At 32.4% G+C, this 24,473-nt stretch overlaps 1 protein-coding gene across 1 annotated transcript; it reads left to right on the top strand.

Moving 5' to 3' along the window:
* The first annotated feature begins 15,321 nt into the window (after window positions 1–15,321).
* Window positions 15,322–24,473, top strand: LOC134700467 (COX assembly mitochondrial protein homolog). Its single transcript, XM_063561861.1, has 4 exons — window positions 15,322–15,493; window positions 17,584–17,688; window positions 22,038–22,128; window positions 23,111–24,473. The coding sequence occupies exons 1-4, from the start codon at window positions 15,385–15,387 to the stop codon at window positions 23,301–23,303; spliced, it is 498 nt and encodes a 165-aa protein (XP_063417931.1). The 5' UTR covers window positions 15,322–15,384; the 3' UTR covers window positions 23,304–24,473.

Genomic DNA, 24,473 nt, shown 5'->3' with positions numbered 1-24,473 from the left:
TAAATTTAAATAATCTTTACCATTCAGTGATAACAAGCAGTTTTTTTACATCTTAATATTTTATGATGTATTTAAATGAGTAGTAATTGTTGCAAACTCCATTAGAATATTTTAATTGAAATTAGTTTTGGAATAAGGGAAAGGGGGATGTGATTAAAAAATTGGGTTCAATTTTTCTCATTTGAAATTTCATAAATAAAAAGAAAATTTCTTCAAACATTTTTTTGAGAGGATTAATATTCAACAGCATAGTGAATTGCTCTAAGAGAAAACAAAAATTTTAAGTTCATTTGAATACATTCATTCTGTGTCAGAAACCTATGCTGTGTCAACTATTTAATCACAATCCAAATTTAGAGCGGAATCCAGCTTGAATGTTGTGTCCATACTTGCCCCAACTGTTCAGGGTTCAACTTCTGCGGTCGTATAAAGCTACGCCCTGCGGAGCATCTGGTTATGGTATGATATGGTTTTTGTTTCTTTCATTTACATTGGGGACTAAAGAAACGATCAGTGTGTATTGTTCGTTTTATAGAACTTGTTAATAGTGTGTATTTTGCATTATAAGCAGTCAACCTGACTACAAACTATCATTATTTGTATATTCGGTGTGGAAAGAGGTCGGGTCAATTTCAAGTGTTATCTGACATCTAAAGATTCTTTAATTAGTTAAGACGTTGATATAACAATGAAAAGTCGACTGAACATGATTAATATTGCATCTTCTATAATTCAAAGCGGAATTCGGTTTATGAACGAGAAACTGTAAAGCGTTTTCAATTTCGGTATTAGTTATGTATGTTGTCTACGTATTATCCTGGTTCCCGGTACTACGTTCCGGGTATTAGCTATTTGATATATTTGATGTGTAACATTACAATCGGGTACCAGCCAATCTACGTGTGTATGTGTACATGATTTTCCGCCAAAATGACCGACTTAAAAAATAGTCCATAAACGTTCCGTATAATGATATGCAAATTCATAATTAATCGTAACTTTTTTTTATCTTTGTATAATAAATATAACAAAATGGATTCCACAAAATTGAAAATAGCATTATTTTACGAGGATTTCTCATATTTTTTTCACTTCCGTGCGCAGTAATACGTATGTTTTGAAGAAGCTCGAAGAATTTGACTAAATTGAGAAGGAAACGGATAGATATACGTCCTTGCTGACTGTAATCAAGTGTTTAAACGACGGCGGGGACCTACAAGGTACGGGTCATACTGGGTCAAGTCTAAAGATGTAAACATATCCACGTGCTATTAGGTAGAACGCATCGTAATGCAATATCTACAATTTTTTCCTCCTTTATACATCGTTTAACCAGATATATTTCTCCTTTTTACATCGTTTAACCAGATTTATTTCTCTTTCAAATACACTTAAACACGGGTTGTATGTACGTATCTTTTCTAGTGTTTTCTTTTCTTTATTGAAGTTCATTTGTTGATGTTTAAATATTTTTGAACGACTGAACACAGGAGTGAATGAATGCAACAATTATATATACTGAAGACTTGGGCTGTACAATGATAGTGTACGTATATCATACTGATAATTATTCTAGCAGTAATTATGTTAATTTAGGATGTAATGTCTAATGACAGGAATTTATGAGCTATGCCTCAGGCTTTCTAAAAAATATCAATGACAATGTAAACAGGAACAAAACATTGACACGAATGATGCTCTCTTCTATGTTATATAGTTATTTAGGTATATGTGTTGCACAAGTTTCAATTAAACTTAAGTTATAAAACTTTTTTTCAGGGCACAAACCCACTTTAAAGAGACTTGTCTACTGCCATACCCATCCTATTTTCATGCACCATTTGCAAGCAAGAGACTGAATGGTTTGCAAAATTATATATCAGGACGGTGTCCAATTAAAACAAAAGAACTAAACTGGATGAATATTGTAGAAAAATCTAGAGCCAGAGGAAAGTTTTGATTTGTGATATTGGTTTTCCTGAAAAGTCATTCATCCTAGCCTGCAGAAAGGAACTATAACTGTCCACCACCAACTGACGAGCTAATGTTGAGCTTCACATATGGAATTACTCAAATACCATCAATGTCTATGTTTTCAGCACAGATTTCACAATTTATGACACAGCTGTGCTTTTTTTTTATACCTGTTAAAGATTTGTATACTAAATTTTTTTTTATCAATAAATATATATTATATTAATTGTGTCATCTAAGAACTTGTATTTTGCCAAAAGATGCATACTAGTGAATGAAAGTGGTGCAGTTCATTTTGCTTTGGTATATAGAATTGAATTACAATTGTTCATGTTATTGGAATGCATATAAAAATAAGGAGATGTGGTACAATGTATATGATATTTAGTGAGTTTATAAAGCAAAAGTGAATAAGAAATAGGTATAAGCAGTTGCAGGTACTACTGTACAATCTCAAACAATGAGAAAAACTCATACCGTAAAGAGAATTTCATATTTACAAGTAAGTTTTATTTTTGCGTTGAATAATTTTCTTCTATTGTTTTAATTGCAAATATGGGAAGTGGTTAAAATGCTAATGAGACAGCTGTTATGGCCACAGAGCCTTAATTGAAAACTTCTTTTTCATTCATAACGGTAGATTTTGCCTTGAGTTAGAAACATACATTTGTATCTGCCAACTTTTCAAAATGCACATGGGGGTTTTACGTGAAAGATGGTTCATATAGTCATACACAACCTTCAAGGGGGCCTTCAAATGGAAGCAGGACAAGTCGCCCCACTTTTTAAAAAAACACTACAAACTGATTTATCAAATCGCCCCACATGTGAAATTGGTTAAATCATGTTTAATATTACTCCTGCCAACTCGCCCCACATGTGAAATTGGTTAAATCGTGTTAAATCGGGGTTCTCACTAAGGATTTTTGAAGGCGAGTCCAGGGACTCGTCATTTTTGGCGACGGTGAGTCATGGTAACTGTGTTCAGTTTATACAAAATATTTCAATATTGATGTATTTGTGGACTCACCAGTTTTGAAAATGGTGAGTCCAGACAGATTTTGAGATTTTGAGTCCAGGACTCATGGATTCGCCTTAGCTGGAACCCTGTTTAATATTACTCCTGCCAACTCGCCCTACTTATAAAAAAACGGCAATTTTTTATTAATATATATATATATATAATTAAAAATAAAACTCGCACCACTTTAATGAAAACTAATCTACACAGAATACAAACAAACGGAAAATTAATTTAATTACTATTATTGATATATACGGAAGCGTACGGAAGCGTATTAGCGCCACACATTTTTTTTTTTATTTTTCTTCCTATGTTTGCGTTAAACCTTTGCGTTATAACGCAAACCTTTGCGATATAACGCAAACCTTTGTGTTATAACGCAAACCTTTGCGATATAACGCAAACCTTTGCGATATAACGCAAACCTTTGCGATATAACGCAAACATTTGTTTTATCTTATTTCTTATTTAAGATTCAAAGGAAACAGTAGTTATTAATGGAGGAGGCTGGATATAATAAAATTTATCACCTTTGTAGTAATTGCAAAGTAAACTACTTGAATAATTAGATCATATCAATGATTAATAATGAGCATAATAATATAAGAAGATGTGGTATGAGTGCCAATAAGAAAACTCTCCATCTAAGTCACTATTCGTAAAAGTAAACCATCATAGGCCGAATTACGGTCTTCAACACGGAGCATTGACTCACACTAAACAACAAACTATAAGGTCCCCAAAAACGATATCCAAGTTACTACTAGTATATATATTACAAAGAAAATTGAGTAAATTGAGGTTATACCTAAGAAAAAAATCAACCCTGCTAATATAGCTATAACCGAATATAAATATACTTCCAAAGTAAGCTCTCGTTTGAGAACTGTGTAAAGTAGGTTACATTCAAACAAGCTACCCTTTGGCAATAAATGTATAGAATGAAGATGTTTCATTAATAAAATTATGTTCTCTCTATTCAAATTGCTACCCAAGCATCTTAAAAATACTTCATTATATTGAAATGAAAATTCAATGACTTTCTATCAAAGAATCTTGATCATATTCTGAGATTTAAAAAAAAATGTTTCCTTATTAATAATTCATTAAAGCAGAAAGTTCATTTTGTCTATTTGACTTGGAGGTTTCACAATTGTATGACATTATTTTTGATCTTTCAATTTTAATATGACTATATACTATATCTATTTTCTTGTTAAATTATATACTTTTCTGATGCACAAACCAGTCTTAATTTATGTATAATTGCACTTCAATTATTCCATTATTCCTATGCATATTTATTATAATGATTTGGCCTTGTATGTATGTTTCTTTTTTTATCTACTAGTAAATCACATCCGAAATGAATGACAGACGGACATATATACAAAACTTAATGAATAATTGAAATAAAGATGTTTGCGTTATAACGCAAAGATTGCGTTATAACGCAAAAGGTTTGCGTTATAACGCAAAGGTTTGTGTTATATCGCAAAGGTTTGCGTTATATCGCAAAGGTTTGCGTTATAACGCAAAGGTTTGCGTTATATCGCAAAGGTTTGCGTTAAACGCAAAGGTTTGCGTTATATCGCAAAGGTTTGCGTTATAACGCAAAAGGTTTGCGTTATATCGCAAAGGTTTGCGTTATAACGCAAAAGGTTTGCGTTAAAACGCAAAGGTTTGCGTTATAACGCAAAGGTTTGCGTTATAACGCAAAGGTTTGCGTTATAACGCAAAGGTTTGCGTTATAACGCAAACATAGGAAGAAAAATAAAAAAAAAAATGTGTGGCGCTAATACGCTTCCGTAGATATATACTGAAATTATAATTCTAAAAAAAAAACTGATTGTTGAAGAATAAATGTAAGTTTTGAAGCTTAGTTATTTGCATAACAATTGAAAAGAAACCTGTTAATTGTATCATAATGCAATATAAGGAATTGAACTTATATTCAATGGGATAACATCATTTTCCATACGTGGGGCGAGTTGGCATTACTAAATTCATCCTGGTTAATAATATATTTATCTAGATTTCACCGATTTCCATTAGGTGGGACCAGTTGGCAGGAGTAATATGAACAGAATTTAACTTATATACAACGGGATAACATCTTTTTACATAAGTGGGGCGAGTTGGCATTACATAATTCTTCCTGGTTAATAATATATTTATCTAGATATTATCGTTTTCTATTAGGTGGGGCGAGTTGGCAGGAGTAATATTAACGGGATTTAACACAGTTCACAAGTGGGGCAATTTGGTAATCCAGGTTGGGGCAGATTTTTTATAAAGTGGGGCGAGTTAGTGAAAAAGTGTGTCTATTTGCTAATGGGGCGATTGTCATGGATTCCCTTCAAATATATTCTAATGTGGTTTTTAGCTTCTACTTGCATTAACAAGCTTATAGCCATTGTTGAATTAATTGTCTTCTTTAAATAGTCGACAAAATTGCTCTTACAAAATTTCCATTTGGGAGCCTCGAGCTCGATGGGGGAAATACTCTGCAAATACTGACAGTTGGCAGGTATGGTCATCAAAAAAGTTGACATGTTACTATGTACATTTACCATTATGTTACTTGATGTTCTTGCTATATGCAGTACAGAGACTAGTCAATCTTTGTGAACTATTTTTTATGGGAGTCATAGAATATGCGTATACAATTAATAATTAAAAATAGTCTATTTATATTGAAAAGGGAAAGTTCTTATATGTCTAAAGAAGAGGGACGAAAGACACCAAAGGGACAGTCAAACTCATAAATTTAAAGCAAACTGACAAGGCCATGGCTTTAAAATGCATTTCATGGCGAGGCACAGAAAATATACTGTAAACAGTAGACTATAGTTATAGGTGAACTAGGTGCAAAAGAACTCTAAATCTTAAATTCTACAAACCACCTCTGTTCTATGGAACATAATGATATAACTGGACTAGAAATACACACAACCTGTAATTAACTGCCTTTACAGCGCCTTCGCGCTTTGATTATTATGGGTCCAGTTTTCAAGTTGGTCCAAATCAGGGTCCAAAATTAAACTTTGTTTGATTTTAACAAAAATTGAATCATTGGGGTTCTTTGATATGCTGAATCTAAACATGTACTTAGATTTTTGCTTATGGGGCCAGTTTTCAAGTTGGTCGAAATCGTGGTCAAAATTAAACTTTGTTTGATATCAACAAAAATTTAATCCTTGGGGTTCTTTGGTATGCTGAATCTAAACATGTATTTAGATTTTGATTATAGGCCCAGTTTTCAAGTTGGTCCAAATCGGGGTCCAAAATTAAACTTTGTTCGATTTCAACAAATATAATATATGGAGTTGTTTGATATATGCTGAATCTAACCATGTATTTAGATTTTTGATATTTGGGCCCGGTTATCAAATTGGTCCAGATTGAGGTCTAAAGGGTCCAAAATTGAACTCTATTTGATTTCATCAAAAATTGAATTCTTGGGGTTCTTTGATATGCTGAAACTTACCATGTATTTAGATTTTGGATATTGGACCATAAAAGGTAAATGTCCAATTTAAAAAAAAAAAAGTTTTTAAGTTTAAGTTCTTGGACCTATGTTTAGTCAACTATTTAATCACAATCCAAATTCAGAGCTGTATCAAGCTTGAATGTTGTGTCCATACTTGCCCCAACTGTTCAGGGTTCGAACTCTGCGGTCGTATAAAGCTGCGTCCTGCGGAGCATCTGGTTGGAATTTTTGTTGTGTTTATATTTTTGTCAAAACTTTGCCAGTTCTCTACATATTAAATTTCGACTCTCTATACTAACATACAATCTTATCAAACATTTTTTTTTCCTTTTTAATTAAACGTCGTTTAAATATTCTGAGCGCAATTTTTTTTTTCTGCAACTCATTTATAGCTTTCTTCTGTAATGAAAAAGTAATTATGCTAGATATGCTTGCTGGGATTGTAATGCGATGAGTAAAATTAATGAATTCAACACTTACCGTTATCCTGGAGATATAAATTACTGCTGAAAATTATCCAAATGACATATATATCTATACGACTCGAGCTAATTACAATAAAATAATTAAGTTAACGTTTTATATTAATTACAATGAAATTAAAATTTTAATAAAAATTACATTGAAATTATTATATCCATTTGATAATTAAAATTAAATAAATAGGTATAATTACAATGTTTTCGTATACGACTCATCATCGGCGTATACGTCTTTCACTACAAGCCATTGGTTGAGCAAGAACTGCATAGTACCATACGTATATCATAAAGGAGGGATGAAATATACCAGAGGGACATTCAAACTCATAGATCGAAAATAAACTGACAACGCCATGTTTAAAAAAAGAAAAAGACAGACAAACAAGAGTTCACAAGACACAAAATATGAAACTAAAGACTAAGCAACACGAACCCCACCAAAAATGGGTGTGATTGCAGTTGCTCCGGAAGAGAAAGCAGACCTGCTCCACATGTGGCACCCGTCGTGTTGCTGATGTTATCTCAATAGATAAAGGAAAATGTGGTATGAGTGCCAAAGAGACAACTCTCCATCCAAATGACAATTTTAAAAGTAAACCATTATAGGTCAAGGTACGGCCTCCAACACGGAGCCTTGGCTCACACCGAACAACAAGCTATAAAGGGCCCCAAAAATTAGTAATGTAACACCATTCAAACGGGAAAACCAACGGTTTAATCTATATAAAAACGAGAAACACGTATGAACTACATCAACAAACGACAACTACTGTACCTCAGATTTCTGACTAAGGACAGGTGCAAACATTTGCAGCGGAATTAAACGTTTAAATGGTACCAAACCTTCTCCTTTTTCTGAAACAATAGTATAACATCACAACATAGAAAAACAAACTATAAAATATCAATCGGAAGGATCAACTCAATAAAAAAAAAAAGGTAAATAGTATAATTCGGTAGGTCACATTCGTTGAAAGGGAACGGCATTGTAGTTACGACATAAGGAACATATCCGATAGCATCTATAAAAATAGCGTTCAACCAACTCGTGAGGGCACATGTAAAATTTACGAAGGGATGATTTCAACTTCACCATTTGCAACTCTTGGTTTAAAAGCTTCCTTGTGAGCAGCAACCCTCTATCAAGGAAATCATGATAGGAAATACAAGCCCAGGAATATCGTATCAATTGGGAGATATATTTTCTGTGTGCAGGTGCTGCTGGAATGTTGCTATAAAATAAGTGGCCGGAAGTTTACAATTTGGAAGCCGAAATCATCTCTTTTGTGGTAAAGTTTTGTTTTCAACCTACCCTCACTGTCAATTTCGAAATGCAAGTCAAGATATGATGCAGAATTATTGTATTTGTTACATTCTTTATCTCTAGTTCGATGGAATAGATGCGTTCAACATAGTCACCAAATTTTGAATTATTTAGTGAGGGAACATCTTTATAGCGAAAAGTAAAGTTAAAAGATATTGCTAACTTCTTTTCTTTCTTCCTAAGAAGTTCTTGTATGAAGTCATAAGAATAAAGAAACAAGTTGTCAAGAAGAGAGCACAATTGGTTCCCATGTGAATGCCGATAGTTTGTTGAAAAACACAACGTCCTCCAAACGTAACAAATATGTTGTCAATAAAGTAATCAAGCATCTAGATAATGTCAGTTTCAGAGAGATCTTTTACATAGTAGGATTTATCCCTCCCTGAGATAATAAAAAAAAGACTTGCTAAGTTGGCCATTCTTTATTTATGAAACAAATCAATATCAACTCTTTGAATTTGTCTTTCAGTTTGGAATGGGTATTACTATAATAATACTATTGCAAGATGAATCAGAAAGAGTCTTAGCTTGTATGTACTCTATCAAAAAGATATTTCAATTTTTTTAGTATCCATATCTGATTCATGCTAGGCCCACCTCTAGAATAGGCAGTTCCACAATAACTTTGAAGCCTAGCTTTGGTTACTGATAAAATTGATGAAATAATAATTTAGAAAGAGGTTTCGTGGAGCATGCACTTGGAAACCCCAGCAATATTCCGTTGTTTTAATGGAACTTGCGTAGTTTAGGTATCCGATAGTACTGACCCTGTGGTAAGCCCGTGTTTGGCTCAAATAATTCCAAATTGTTATGACATTTTTACCTTGTATATATGTCTATGTTTTTATTTTGTTAACACATTGTCAAAACAAAGAAATTTTTCGAAACTGTCATATAAGTGAGAGGTTTGGTAAGATATACTACAAAGTTTAAACCAGCTTTTTCTACAGATCTCGGAAAATGCTTGTACCAAGTCAAGAATGTGACAGTTGTTGTTCATTCGTTTGATGTGTTTGTGCTTGTAATTTTGCCATTTGATAAAGGCCTTTCCATTTTTTATTTTCCTCCGAGAACGGTATATTTGTTGTTTTACTTTTTATTTAACCCACATTAAATTGCTTTAGATATACCTAGCTGGTTGGTCTGTGAGGAAGATTTTGATTCATTTCAGATTTCCCCTTTAATACCAAGCTAAGGGAGCTACCATTTGAATTTTTATGAGGGGCTAGGATAAAATTTGATGAAAAAAAATGCAGGACAGGAGTTTAAGCTAGAATAAAATGCAGGATGACAAGTAATTATCTCTGCATCACGACTTCGCCACGGCAGATCAATGCCTCCATCGGTGTGAAAACAGTTGTTTATAGTTCTCCACGAATATAATCGTTTTAAGCTAAATATGTTATAAAATGTGACGGTTTGGGAATGTCTTGTTTCTAGTTTCGACATCATTCTTTATTTAGCCTTGTTGATCTAAGGTACAGATACTAAAGAGTTGTGGTAATAAAAGCGAACGAGATGTTAAGCCTAGCGCTGTTGATATTAAGACAATTGCTAGAGGTATACAGTCAAGCGCTGTATGTGTATGTGTACAATAAAGCATCGTCGGTGTACGGTATAGTCAAACGATATAGGTATACAGACAAGCGCTGTAGATGTATGTGTACAATAAAGCATCGTTGGTGTACGGTATAGTCAAACGATATAGGTATACAGACAAGCGCTTGAAAAGTTAAGTATAACGCCTGAATTAATGTTAATCGAAGCGCTGCATGTAGTTCAGCAATGCACATGCATTGTGTATATAATGTCCAGCGGACAGTAATACTAAGTAGTTTACATCTGCACCGGTAAAATGTATAGCACTTGACTCGACTTTATATCTTTTGGGTTAGATTTTGATTTTACTTCTCAAGCGCAAAACTATACATCTCCAGTGCACACCTATATACATGTATAGTACTTGACTTTATATTTTCTGCGATTGATTTGACTTCTTCAGTGGTCCTAGACTTTCCACCTATAGCGCTGTACTTAACATCTTCAGTGCAAGACATTAAATCTTCAGAACACCAAAGTTACTGGGGAATAGAATATGGTCATTCTTGACTGGCAGTAAAACTGTTGCCAAACTGGGCTGTCCGTTGGGTTGTGCGGCATGAACAAATTCGTCCCCGTTAAATAAGATGTCTCGTGAAGAGATAGTGACACTCCTTTGCACGTAAAGAACCCTTTTAACATCTTTTCGAGATGTTCTTAAATGGCCTGTTGCTAGGCTAAATTTCCGCACTTGTTCATTTTACTCTCATTTTCCTGTCGGTTAAAAGCTCACCAGAGCTTATGTTTGTCTATGTTTGAATACCTTGCCGACTCCAAATAAAGCTTATTTGTTTATTTCCTGTGGCAGTCCAAATTTACCGCCATTCGTCCCGGTTAAAACCTATAATAAATCAAATCGAATCAAATATATTTTATCGCTAATCAAAGCGCCCACAAGGAGCAGAACAATCAACATTAATTACATACAAATTATTACAAGTGATTCAATATGATTAATACACAATGTTATAAAAAAATATTTATTAAAACAAGTAGAAGAATACAATCATTTAAGGAAACTTTCCTATATGAGGATAAATTTTCCAATAATTCTCAGATTTTCAGAAGACATTAGCCAAATAAATTGTGATTTGATATCTCAACTACTAAAATTTTTAAACCGTTGTTTTATTTCATTTAAAAAGTTGAAACGAATATTTGAAAGTTTGTGGCACTGAAGAAGAAAATGAATTTCATCCTCAACCTCAGTACAAAATAAGTTACAGATACTTTCTGACACTGTCTAATTTTTGTACTTTCCCCTCTCAATCTCTATGAGCGCTGATACGGAATTTCGTCAAGTAATTTCTATATCTAAAATTTTCCTGCAAAAGGTAATTTTCTAAGCAAAATCTGCTATTAAAAAGTCTATAGGTTCTAAGCTTGTTCCCATATAGTTTAACTTTATTGCCTCTGAAATATCATTATTAAGCTCATATTTAATCATATTTTGATTGCATCTTTTTTAACACGACCTTCCTTTTTGTATTTTCATAACAGATCTTACAGTTTTTGGTTATCATCGCAGTTTTAGTCCTTTCGATTTCTTTTCAAGAACAAATCAAACGATTTGGATGGAAAATAAACTATACGTTTAAGTTCAATGTTATATTCTGTGTTGTTCTTATTTTCGTTAAAAAGAAATTGTTTTCAAAGAAGATCTTATGTAGGTTATATTCTTCGTCTTTTTATTACCAAAGGGTCCTGATATTTTACAAAGACTAGAGGGTACTGAATAATCCTCTGTGTGTCTCATGATCTTCATATGTTATATGTCTTCCCAAAATCATATATGTGTTTGGAATGTTATCCCCTTTAAAAATGACTGGATCCGCCGCTGGTCATCATTTACGCAGATCGATCAAATCTTATGTCAACATACCAAACTTTACGGTAAGGAGTTTTTATCATGGTTTCTCATTGTTGAAAGCCGTATCGCATTGCCAGAAGTCCATAACTAGACTATTGCATATAACTTCGTACACTGATCACTTCATTTGATCTTTCTTATTAGTCCAGTCAAACTAAGATTTAACCTCAAACTAATTGCAACAGAAAATGTTTTAGTTCTTATCTGTAGCATTATGCCCTTAATATACACAGAAAAAACTCCCATAAAATCTAACTTAAGGAAAACTCAAATCAGCATTTTTAATTTCCTATGGAAATAACATTGGAAGGGGAGATAACTCTTGCAAAAATGAGTCTTTTTTGGTTGTTTTTCTTGAAATGTATGTGAGACAATATCTGAAAAAGTCTATTTTTTGGCAATAAGAAAAAAACAAAAAAAAAAATTCTTTAGACCCGGTATTTTAATAGCACGAATCGAAGAACACACATTGGGGATCTAGGAACTGCTGTCTGTAATTCAAACAATTGTTTAATAAGGAAACAATGGCAACTTTAAAAATGATACAAAAAACTCCAGTTCTTTCCTGTTACCAAAGTGAATCAATATTAAAAAGTTTCTAATGGGAATAAGGAATAAGTTTAAGACACTATTTGTGGTTTGCTAGTATATCCTGCAATAGTTTATCAAATGCCAATTATTGATTTTAGCATTTGCAATACAAAAGGTTTAGAAATATACATAAATATAGTCAGATATGTCGGTAACATGAAAGAATCTTGAGTAACAGGACAACGGTAACAGGACAGAGTTGGTAACAGAAAGGATTTTTCTGCTTTATTTTAAAGTTTAAGAAAACTACATCATTTTAGATTGGTTACAATTGGAAGATAACAGCAAACAATGTCAGTTATCCTTTGAAAATGTCTTTGTAAGATGAAAAATCTTCCTAGGTAATGAAAAATTCTAAAATAAATTCCTTGCTGTTACTATCTACTACACTAGAATTGCACAATGTTCTCTGCTGTTATCAAAGGAAAAAAAACTATTTTTATATTCAATATACTGTATATTATTTTGAAATTTATTTGATAAGGTGGTGATAACTTATATTAAATGAAATGGTTGGCATATAGTAGATTAACTTTTCAATTCTTTAGTGAAATTGTCTTGAACATTCTTCCTGTTACTGATGATGGTTATGCTGTTACTTTTTATCAGGTAACATGACAGAACGTAACAGAACGAAATTACGCGATAGTTTTTGTCAATTTTATCACATTAAATTTAAGTGTATTTCCTGTGACATATAACTTTTAAAAAGATGATATAAAAACACACTTAATGTTGTGGTGCACACTTACAATTATTCTCAGAAAGTGTAAGAAAAGGCTATAACAGGATAGAACACCAATAAGTATTTTTCTATAAATTCGTACCTTGGATGGGCTTGAATTTTCAAACCTTGACGCATTTCCATCTATTTCTTTGTACTAATGCATTCAGGAAATGATGCTCTTCAAAATACATAATGGGAAAATAACTTTTTGTCTTGTAAACGTTTCCACAGGTAAAAAAAACCTAGTGGTAACAGGAGGGAAATCACCCCTGGGGACAATTTTTTTTTCTCTTAAAATTTGAAAAATTTCTTACATGCTTTAGTTATAATATAAAAAGACAACTAAGGGGCAAGTTTATTATAAAATATATCATATATGTGAGAATCGGACGCCTGTTGAATTAATTTGGATATTATTTGAATGATTTAGTTTTCAAAAAAATACAGGGGACAACATGATTTAAGGGGGGGGGGACATTTAAAATACAATATTTTATTGGAAGAAATACAAGAATGAGTGTTCAATTGGCAGGAGTTGGTCCATTATATAATTTAGTTTATACTGAAACTTAAAATTTTTAAAAAAGATGGTTGAATAAAAAAATAATTGCTGGTGAAGTGCGGGACATGGAAATTAGACTTTTTCAGATATTGTCTCATGTAAAGTTTGATACTTTGACGGGGTTATAAGTTTGTATTTGACTAAATTATATAATCTTCTGCTCATGAAATGTACAAAACCGAAGTGTTATGGGTAGATTTGGTATTGTTCATATCTGTATATTATATTTTTTCAGCAACTTACTTATCTAAAGAAACTTTAAAAGGAATTTTGGTCCTCAATGCTCTTCAACTTCGTACTTTATTTGGTCTTTTTAACTTTTTTGGATTCGAGCGTCACTGATGAGTCTTTTGTAGACGAAACGCGCGTCTGGCGTATATACTAAATTTAGTCCTGGTATCTATAACGAGTTTATTTAAACCACAAAAAGAAGAATACATGCTTAATTATTTTTATTAAATTTGAGATTCTTTACCTTGACATGTTGAAAAATTCAATAAATGGTCAACTGATGAATTACGAAATCTAGATTATAGCTTGATATAAGATATGAAAATACCTTAAAGTTGTTTGTCATACTGAAGACCGCTAAAATATCAAGAATCAATACCTCGAATGCTGATGAACAGAAGTGGTAAAGTTATAATTTTGTATTAATTTTTATTGATAATTCTGCCTTTTGTGCAAGATTTATCTCCCGTTCCAATGCAAATCTTCAAAGGAATTTTAAATTGTGAATTTTTGGTCTTCCTCAAGTTAGATTTTATGGGACTTTTTTCTGTGTATATTTGGGGTATAATACTAAAGATTAAAACTTAAAAATCTTCTGTTGCAATTACTTTCGGGTCAGGGTCAAACATATGCTAGATTGACTGGGCTATAGTTGCCTCATTGGCAATGAAACACCACGAATGTTATGTGTATCATATATACTATATGTATGATGTCTTTTGTAAGTACATATATCTTCAACGATTGTTCCCGGTTCCATTCTTGGCTTTTGTCGTTTAAATCTATCAGAGGAAATATATAATCGTGGTCACCTCATTACAGTCGATTGCATTGAGTGTGTAGGCAAAGAGAATATCTTTGTTTAGCTTGCTTGCTAGCTGAACTGTGAAGTCAGTGTTAGTTTAACTGCCCTCCTTTAAGAGTTGACTAGCTAGTCTAACAGATAAACTAATTATCTGTTTGTAAACTAGGCTACTTCGAATGGAGGATATGATACCTGGCCTATCAATAACTTAACGGTTCAATTAACAAGCAAGCTAATCAACGGTGTTACCTTTTGCCTACACATTCAATGCAATCGGCTGTAAACTGCTGAAAATATGAAAAAAAAACGAAAAAAAACACATTATCATCAGACACCATAGTTGTATTACTACGAAGGGTTGCCTTTTTATGTCTAATTTTGTGTATATATTTTATGAACCTTAGTGAAATAGTTCTGTGTGGTGTTCTGTAAATTTATAGTAAGAGCTAGGTGATTAACGGTGGTTAATCGAACGCAATCGCTTGGATCCCTTACAACATTACAAAAATAGTAATCAAACTGTAAACATCACTGTAACGAGTTATTCATTTCCTCTTATAACAAAAAATTATGTTATTACAATGTACAGTTCTAGTTGTTTCAATTATTTCGGTTGAGCAATTGGAATTTTTCCCAAATTATTTTTGTAATGATATAAGCGATATTTGTAAACATGCTAAAATTTTGAGAAAACTGGAGGTCATGGGGAACGTGATTGCAAATTTACCAGCGGCTAATACCGAGAAAAGTCAACGACCTGTTACCTATTCTTTCCTTCCTAAAACCATGATAGGAGGACCCTATGGTTTGGGTCTGTAGTTCCACTTTTCTACAAGTCTATCAATGATTGTTGCATAATTTTTCAATGATATGATTTATACTAAAATTATAGTAAATTATATGACGAATTATCTCACCCTCCTGCAAGTAGTAAGACCTGTTGGTAACCTTCTGTTGTTGTCTGTTCTATGGTGGGGTTGTTGTCTCTTTGACGCATTCCCCATTTTCATTCTCAATTTTATTCGTAATGTTTTATATACAGATAGTTAACCATAAATTGGAAGATAGAATCTGATGTCAGCTAATTTAGAAGCGGGTCTAAGAAAAAAGAGGGCGAAAGATACCAGATAAAAATTCAAACTTATAGATAAAAAATAAACTGGCGATGTCATGGCTAAAAAAAGAAAAAAGACAGACACGAATCCTACTAAAAATTAATGGTGTTCTCAGGTGCTCTGTAAGGATGCTCTGATCTGCTGCCAGGGAGTGTTAATCAAAAGATGCGTTTACACTTGTAGGCAAATTTGTTCGCCATTATTTCAAATCACACAGGTTCCTGTATTCTGTATTCTGTAGGTGTCGCTGTTGACACTGGATTGTCTCCCTTGTAATTTTTGAAATCTCGCGTGTATATATAAATCACTCTGGTAAACCACTCACTTGTACTTTAAAATATATAATTTTAGGTGGCAACTGCGCTTAACATCATTTGACAAAATTTAAAAATATATACATTTATTAGTTAAGGGAAAAAATTTATTTAAAAATAAAAAAAAAAAAAATTATTTCATTAATCAAAACGGCGCGACTCGCAAATAAAGTCACCCAACAAACGCATTAGTATTTCATTAGAGACGGATACACTGTCGTTTTTTTCCATTGACAATAAAAGTTCCAAATCAATATGCAACGATCCTGTGTTAAAGTATATCTCATGTATAAGTTTTTGTCTTGCCTCTTCATAGTTTTCACAAAATAATAAATAATGTTCCACAGTTTCTAATTGACCACAATCACACTTGGGGTCAATATTTTGATTGATTTTGTTTAGGTAATTTTTTAAATAATATCCGGATCTTAAATTTCTAATAATTTTTGCTGTTTTATGATCTGGATAATCAAATGTTGATTTATTGCTGACAGTCTGATGAAAATTGTAATAAAATCTTCCTGTATCACTGTTATCCCATCTATATTGCCACTTTTTATTTACTAAAATTCTTGCTGCTGTTTTAATATCTTGTTTAGTTACTGTGATATGAGCTTCTTTTGGAATTTGATTTGCTTCTTTGGCTGCCTCTTTAGCTAGTTTATCAGCTATTTCATTTCCTCTAACATCTGCATGTCCTGGGGTCCAATCAAAATTAATTTTTATACCATGATGTTTTTGTATTGATTTAATAAGTGAGATAATTTCATGTGAAGTGGATCTGTGATTTACGATTTTCCAATTTAAAGTTAAAATTCCTATGGCTAACTAACTGTCCGAAAATATTTTTACTTCTTCTATAATTGTTTTATTTTCAATTCTGCTAACATAATCTAATACCAATTTTATTGCAACAAGCTCTGCCAAAAGAATTGAACCCCTTTTTGAAACGGGTTGTTTCAGTTCAATTTCTTTATTTTGGAAAATTACAATTGCACCTGCTCCAATTGGTTCCTGTTAACTTTGACATCTCAATTAAAAAGGGATTGTTCAATTTGTTGCTTGACGTCAGAAGGTTATTTGGTGGAGAACTTATGTCATTTGGAGACAAAATTCAGCTTAATACCCAAAGTGTAAAAACGTTTATGAAAATCTCTACAAAATCAATTCTATATATCCAAGAAACTTAGCGAAATATCTAGAGTGTTTTATAAGGGGAGGATTGGTAATAATGTACACCTATTACTATATTATTATCCTGTTTTAAAAACCCTGCGGGTACTGATGATAATGTTGGATCCAGTATGGCATCATGAATAAAGAGACTTTCAAAAAGTTAACGATTAATTAACTAGAAATGAAATATATTATGATATTAAAGACAATTAACAATAAATTAATTAAGGTGAACCAGAAGACCAAAGATTAAGGGATGTAGAATTAGTTGCTGTATATGATTATTCCCTTTTTAGGTGAACCAGAAGACCAAAGTTTAAGGGATGTTGAACTAGATGTATGCATACCTGACATATTAAGAGCAAGAGTAAACAAAGAAAGATGTTATGAAGAACATGAAAGTAATTATAATTGAAAAACTTTTAAGAAATCTGAAAACTTATTGGACATGTTGGATGTACAACATCATATATTCCAATCTTGTGTTGAACTTTTTAAATTTTATTTGAACAAGGCTTAGAACAGGTACAAAGCGATGCTTTTCCAAACATGTCTTTGCTGTTTGAGAAGAGTACAAATAAAAATTTATATTTCAAGACAACATGGAGTGACAATGTATAGTTATATACTGCAACTCCTACAACTGTTATTAATTTCGAAGCTAACAACATAAAAATTCTACAAATCTGTTCTTTTAATTACATCAATAATAAAAGTCTAAGGAAACACATTGTCAACATCATTAACAATGGGATAATGTATATGGTCAGTGACTGCATATCACAAATGATAATATGATCATTGCAATATGGCTGTGCAAATAACACAGATGCAGTTTAATTACAATGTATTTAGAAATTATTTGTCACAATCGGGTCCAGGATCAATCCAGTATATCTTATCAAAATCCGTCGCATTTAAGTCCATTTTCTATGTACAATGTGTATCATAACTGTTCCTTGTTATGAAATATATTTTTTCAGTATTTATTTTCATACTTTGTTAAGAACTTTGCATCTTGAATCTGCATGTTTGCAGAACAATTATTGTGTGTGTGTATTTTTAGAATAGAAATCTAGATTAGTCTGTGTTTCAAATATTTAAGGAGGTGTTTTGGTTATGGTCATGAGACCTAGCTATAGGCTTATCCTCTTCAGGTATCCTGAGCCTATATTATTCTTTCTTGTAATATGATCTTCTGATCATGGCTTCCATGTTCTGATCAAGCAATGTCTGCCACATGAGCTGTCAAAAGACTATTTAAAATTGCTGTCAAAGAGTTCAGACCAGAGAGATTCAGACTAAATGACAAATCATTACATAACTAATGATTATCAAATGCAACGCTTAAACACAAATATTTTACACACGCATTATATATACATGTATAATATTGTTAAAAAAACCATGATGAAATGTAATGTGTAATGTTGTGATTGTGAGTTTGTCTTCATGTCCGTAATGTTGCCAAACAGTGTTAACGTTGTTTCCCGTATTTTTGACGTTGTGTGATAGTGACGTGAGAGAGAGAGTTGTGTTGCCGGATGGACAAGATGGCTGAATGTTTGTACTATCGGAGTGTATGCCGTGTATTTTGTATTTTATGTAACGTCTGTATAGTACATGTCATACATGTAATGTAAATAAATCATCAGGACTGATATTTTCTACAATATGGTGTTTACTTATAAATTATGAACGCTCGGAATTTTACGTTTACAACATTGGTGGCAGCGAACAGAAACGGATCTATGCAAACAGATGATTTATATTTTTATACAGACGGAATGCATTTAAAGAGGGGAGGAAATATGAAATTAAACAATGAAGGTACCGTAAACAAGTTTATTCTTCAATACGGTCTAGTGTGACCAAATGTACATTACACATGTACAACAGAAGGAAGATACGGCACTGGAATACGAAGATATTGGAATTAAAACAGATTGGACCACATAATTCACTGAGAAGTATTTAATCGGCAAAAGTGGAGGGAAATTAATTAAATCTTTTTGTTCGGTGTTAGCATTAAGGTCTAAGGTGCAAATTTGAAAGAAATCAACATTGTTACGTTTATCTATAAATAATTATTGTTTTATGTATGTCTATAACTTATATTCGTCAGCATTTTGATATATATTAACCATGAGCTGGTGTGACTTACTAGAGTTTGACGGTACTGAACTTTTTAAAGGTTTCTGGATGAAATTTTCTATCTTTGCTTGCTGAACGTTTTAAATGGTCATATAGTGATATGGCTTTTTATTTGGTCATTCACTGAGAGGTAAAGCCTTAGAATATGTGTCGTATTTACCACACAGAGATCTTTATAATGTATCTGTTTTGTATTCTGCTTTGAAAAGTCGATTTGGTGATATTGAGACTGCTCAGATTTGTAGAATGAAATTGAGAAATATAACTATGCTTACAAGTGAAAGCGTTCAAGGGTACGTATGTAGAACTGAGATAAATGTTCGGAAATCGTTCCCTGGTGTGGACGAAGATTTATTAGTAAAGCTGATTACTGAGTATGCTATATATGGATACCCTGATGGTGACATTGGATATAGAGTTCTGACTAAAGAACAGTCAACAGTTAATGAACTTATCAAAGAAATAGTGTGGCAGGAACATTGTAGATGATCTTTAAAGTCCGTAGAAAAATCGCGTTGCACTGAAGACAGTAACTTTGAGAAACATTTTGAAATAGGTAATAAGCGTAATATGAATTTCACAGAGAATGATGTTCGGAGGAATAAAGTTTCTGAAAATACTGACGTTGATATGCAAAATGACATTAGTTTATATTCTAGTAACCAGAAATTGGAAAAAGACAATTATACTGTTGGTAAATTAAATGTACCTAATAATTTCGTTTATCCGAGTGAAAAGTATGTTTATTACATCGGTGAATCATATGAATTGAAACATGAGGAACTTTGTGACGTTATTGAGGCAACTGAGGTTGAAGTTGCGAAAGTTTTGGACGGAGAGATAGCTATCTTGGAGCTTTCGTGCGTTGAAAAGCAGACAATGGTTACCGGTGGAACAGATGTTGTTGGCGTTAGAAAGGTAGAATTGAAATATGAGGAACTTAATGAAATTGTTGACGCAACTGAGGCTGCAGTTGCAAAAGTTTTTAAGTTTGGAAGTCCGAACGTTGAACAAAAGACCCTTGGTGAGGTAGAAGTAGTTAGCGTTCGAAAATGGACACACTTTGAGCAAAGTGACGTACAGTTTGATACTTCTAAAACAATGATGAAAACAATTATGACAAACCTAGAGTTTCAACCGATACTGGATTATCGAGACCAGTATACGGAAAGAACTTCACACATAAAGAACTCATACGCGGAAATGTGTTGACCCAATTCAGAAATAGTAACGTCTATGAGAACAGTTATGCACGTGATGTATGCATCTTTGGATCGTCAATGTTACCTGAGATGAACTGGAAAACAAGAAAACGCAATTCGTCTTGATTAACTTTTATTTCGAGGACGAAATATTCTTGAAAAGAGGGAGTAGTGTTGTGATTGTGAGTTTGTCTTCATGTCCGTAATGTCGCCAAACAGTGTTAAAGTAGTTTCCCGTATTTTTGACGTTATGTGATAGTGACGTGAGAGAGAGAGTTGTGTTGCCGGATGGACAAGATGGCTGAATGTTTGTACTATCGGAGTGTATGCCGTGTATTTTGTATTTTATGTAACGTCTGTATAGTACATGTCATACATGTAATGTAAATAAATCATCAGGACTGATATTTTCTACAAATATGGTGTTTACTTATAAATTATGAACGCTCGGAATTTTACGTTTACAACATGTAATTTAATTAATTACTTTAGTAAAGTAATTGTAATTTAATTAATTACATTTTAAAAACTGTGTAATGTGTAATTAGTGTAATTGATCATTTTTGCAATGTAATGTGTAATTTGATTAATTACATTCCAATGTAATTGACCCCAAGTCTGTTTGTCAGTCTCAATAACATTCATGTTTGTTCAATTGATTTTAAGATCAATTGGAATAATTTGAAATCTTGAATTATTCAGGTATATTTATATAGAAATATGCATCTTAACATGTGACATCTTTTACGATTAAGAAATAATTCCTTCATGTCATGCTCTATGCTCATTTTAACATGGGTAGGCATTATATTTGTCGATATTTTACACTGAGCGTTAGCATGGTCAAATATAATGCATACCCATGTTAAAATGAGCATAGAGCATGACACGAAGGAATTATTTCGATTCTAATAGGACAAATACAGTATTTTTATAGATCGAAGCGTACGAAAATACCGTAAAAATGTTTGGCTTTTCCTGTTTCCTCCCCGAGAAGTTTGTGCATTACATTTCATATTTGATAAGTTTAAAAACTGCGAGCAGGGTAAATATATGTTGTTTTATAAAAATAATTAATAAAAGTTTATGCTAGCTGCTTAAATGTTTTTTAAAGGATAACGATGGGAATAACGTTAATATAAACAGTAAGTCAAACATATTTTGTGCTCATTAGAACACGGTTTTGTTTACAAAGCGTAATAAGGACGTCATATTAGAACAAACTTTTTAATTCATGGTATATATATAATTATAAAATTGATTTATGTCTTTTTCTATATTGGTGTCTTCCCTAGATGGCATTTTTACATTATACTGTTTCACCCTGTAAAAGGTATTCCTTCATGTACATTGTACCAGAAAAGTTAATTATTATTTGATTGTGATTTTTTCAGTTGTCTCAGATTGTGGAAGAAGAGAACAACTTATGATGCCATTCAGATGCCAGAAGGAGGCTCTTGTTTTTAAAAAGTGTTTATATAAAGCGTAAGTATGATTTTGATGTTGAATTCTCTAGAGAAATATTTTTCATATTTCTGGATTTGGGAACTAAGCATTTTTTTTTAGCAAATTTACAAATCATGGTACCAATAAAAATGTTTTCAACTTCAAATTGTACTACAGTTAACAACCAACATTTCTTTAACTTCACACAAAAGTTGCACAATCATTTACGTTGAAGTTGTGCACCTGCTATTGTGGAACTGTTTGAGATTTTTTCCCCGACTTTTTCCAGACTTTTTAATTATTTCACCACCAAAATTTCAAAAGATGTTATAATTCTTGTTTCCATCCTAGATCTTTTGAACTCCCTGGAAAGATTGAAAGCATATTTTGGTTGTGCACCTTATTTCTGCTTTTGAAGCTCACCCACCATAAGGTCCAATTGATTTTTGCCATAACTCTGCTTTCATTGTCTGTTGTCCTCTGTCAACTTTTACAAAAATCTTCTTGGGCCAATTTACCTTAACTTGGCCTCAATCATCATGAGGGTATGTGGTTAAAAAAATATGACCAATGAACAAACTTGATGACAAACATGGTAAACTTAGCTGAAATCGACCACAAAGGGAAATTGCATTTTTTTGTCTTTTAAAGATAAATTTTGAAAAGTGCTATTAATTATAAAAATGTGACATGGAGAATTTTTGTAGAAATTTAGATTTACATAATGTCTTTTAACATGAACAAAAAATATTCATCTATTAACTTTCAAGAGGTATGTCCCTTCTCAAATATTATTTTGGTTTCCCTTCTCTTACTACATGTACTAATGGTTGCTTCAACTGAATGTTATAAAATTTATTTATACACACTGCTAATTACCATTTGGGTAGTGTCACTTTAAACGTTTTCTTAAATTATGTCCCTTTATATTGTTTTATGCAAGCAGGAGCATACTATCTATGTTCCATGAAAACATTCCCCATTTTCTATAAATAACATGATTAACAATTAACAATTACAGATTTAATGATCCAGAATTCATAGAGAGTGGTAAGCGACAGTTTTTAGAAGAAAGAACAGAATTTAGACGAACTGGTATACCGAAGAAAAGGCGAGTACAGATGGCGGAGAGAGAGAAAAGAGTACATAGAATAATGGAAGAATTGAAAGAAGCAGATAGACTTGAACAAGAACATTCTAATCAAACTTCATAGCAATAGGTTGTCATGGTTACAATAGTAAGGGCTATTACAGAGTTATACAGTTGTTGTGGAGAAGGAATGTGTTGTGGATGAACATGTGTACAAGGTGAAGATTCCTGAGGAGTCTTAGAAAAAAAAATTTTCTCTTTGTATTGGTAAGGATGGTTGGTGTGAGCATACATGCATTTCATCCCTCCTCCCACATCTAGTTTTTATCTGAAATATACTTTAAACAATGGTATCTGTAATGTCATTTTATAAATATGTGTGTGTGTGTAATTGAACCAGACAGTGATGGATGAGAGATTGATTTTGTACTGTTAATAAGTTGTCATCGTATTGTTAATGTGTGAAAAGACATGGACATTAATTTACCAATTGCAGCTCTCTTTAGACTATATGTATTTGGTGAACCCTGAATTATAACTTTTTTGTGTTCATCATCTTGATATGTGTTAAAATTTCTTTTATGCTGGATATTTGAGTTTATCCTCCTTCCCTCTGCCTATATCACCCTGCTCAGTCACTCTGTAATACTTGTATCACGGCTTTGAGAAATGAGCAGGCATTATCAGTGACATCACAATGTGTGAGGACTTTCGTCAAGCGTATAAAACTGTCTTAGAAAGGGAGAAAAAGCCAGTGAAAGGATGATAAACAGATAATAGTGTTTTCTTCGCATTGATATCGTAAAATATCAGCTGCTCACCACAATGTGAAGCTTTTTTGCTTGTTCACCAAAAAGGTTGTGGCTCGCGGCTGATATTTTACAATATCAATGTGTAGAAAACCTGATAATCTATATGAACACTGAATTAAAAATGTTCACATATGTGGTGTACACTAAATTATAATTGCTGTATTGGTGTATGCTGAATTATAAAATGTTTTGGTTATTTATCTAAAGTGTTCAAATTTCTTTTATATTGGATATTTGGTGTACAGGGATGACTTATAAATGTTTTGCTGTCATAACCTTATAAAGGTGTTAAAATTTCTGTTATACTGGATATTTGGTGCACTCTGAATTGAAAATGTTTTGCCATCATAATCTTGACAAGGGTGTTAAAAAAAATCTTGTACTGGATATTTGGTGTTTGTTGAATAATGAAATAATGTTTTGTTGATAAGAGTGATATAATTTCTTTGTATTCTATTACTGTATATATAAAATAGATTGTT

Source organism: Mytilus trossulus, unplaced genomic scaffold (genome assembly GCF_036588685.1).
Source record: "Mytilus trossulus isolate FHL-02 unplaced genomic scaffold, PNRI_Mtr1.1.1.hap1 h1tg000158l__unscaffolded, whole genome shotgun sequence".
Classification (NCBI taxonomy): domain Eukaryota; kingdom Metazoa; phylum Mollusca; class Bivalvia; order Mytilida; family Mytilidae; genus Mytilus; species Mytilus trossulus.
Note: the sequence above shows the minus strand (reverse complement) of the source record. Positions and strands in the feature narration are given on the sequence as shown.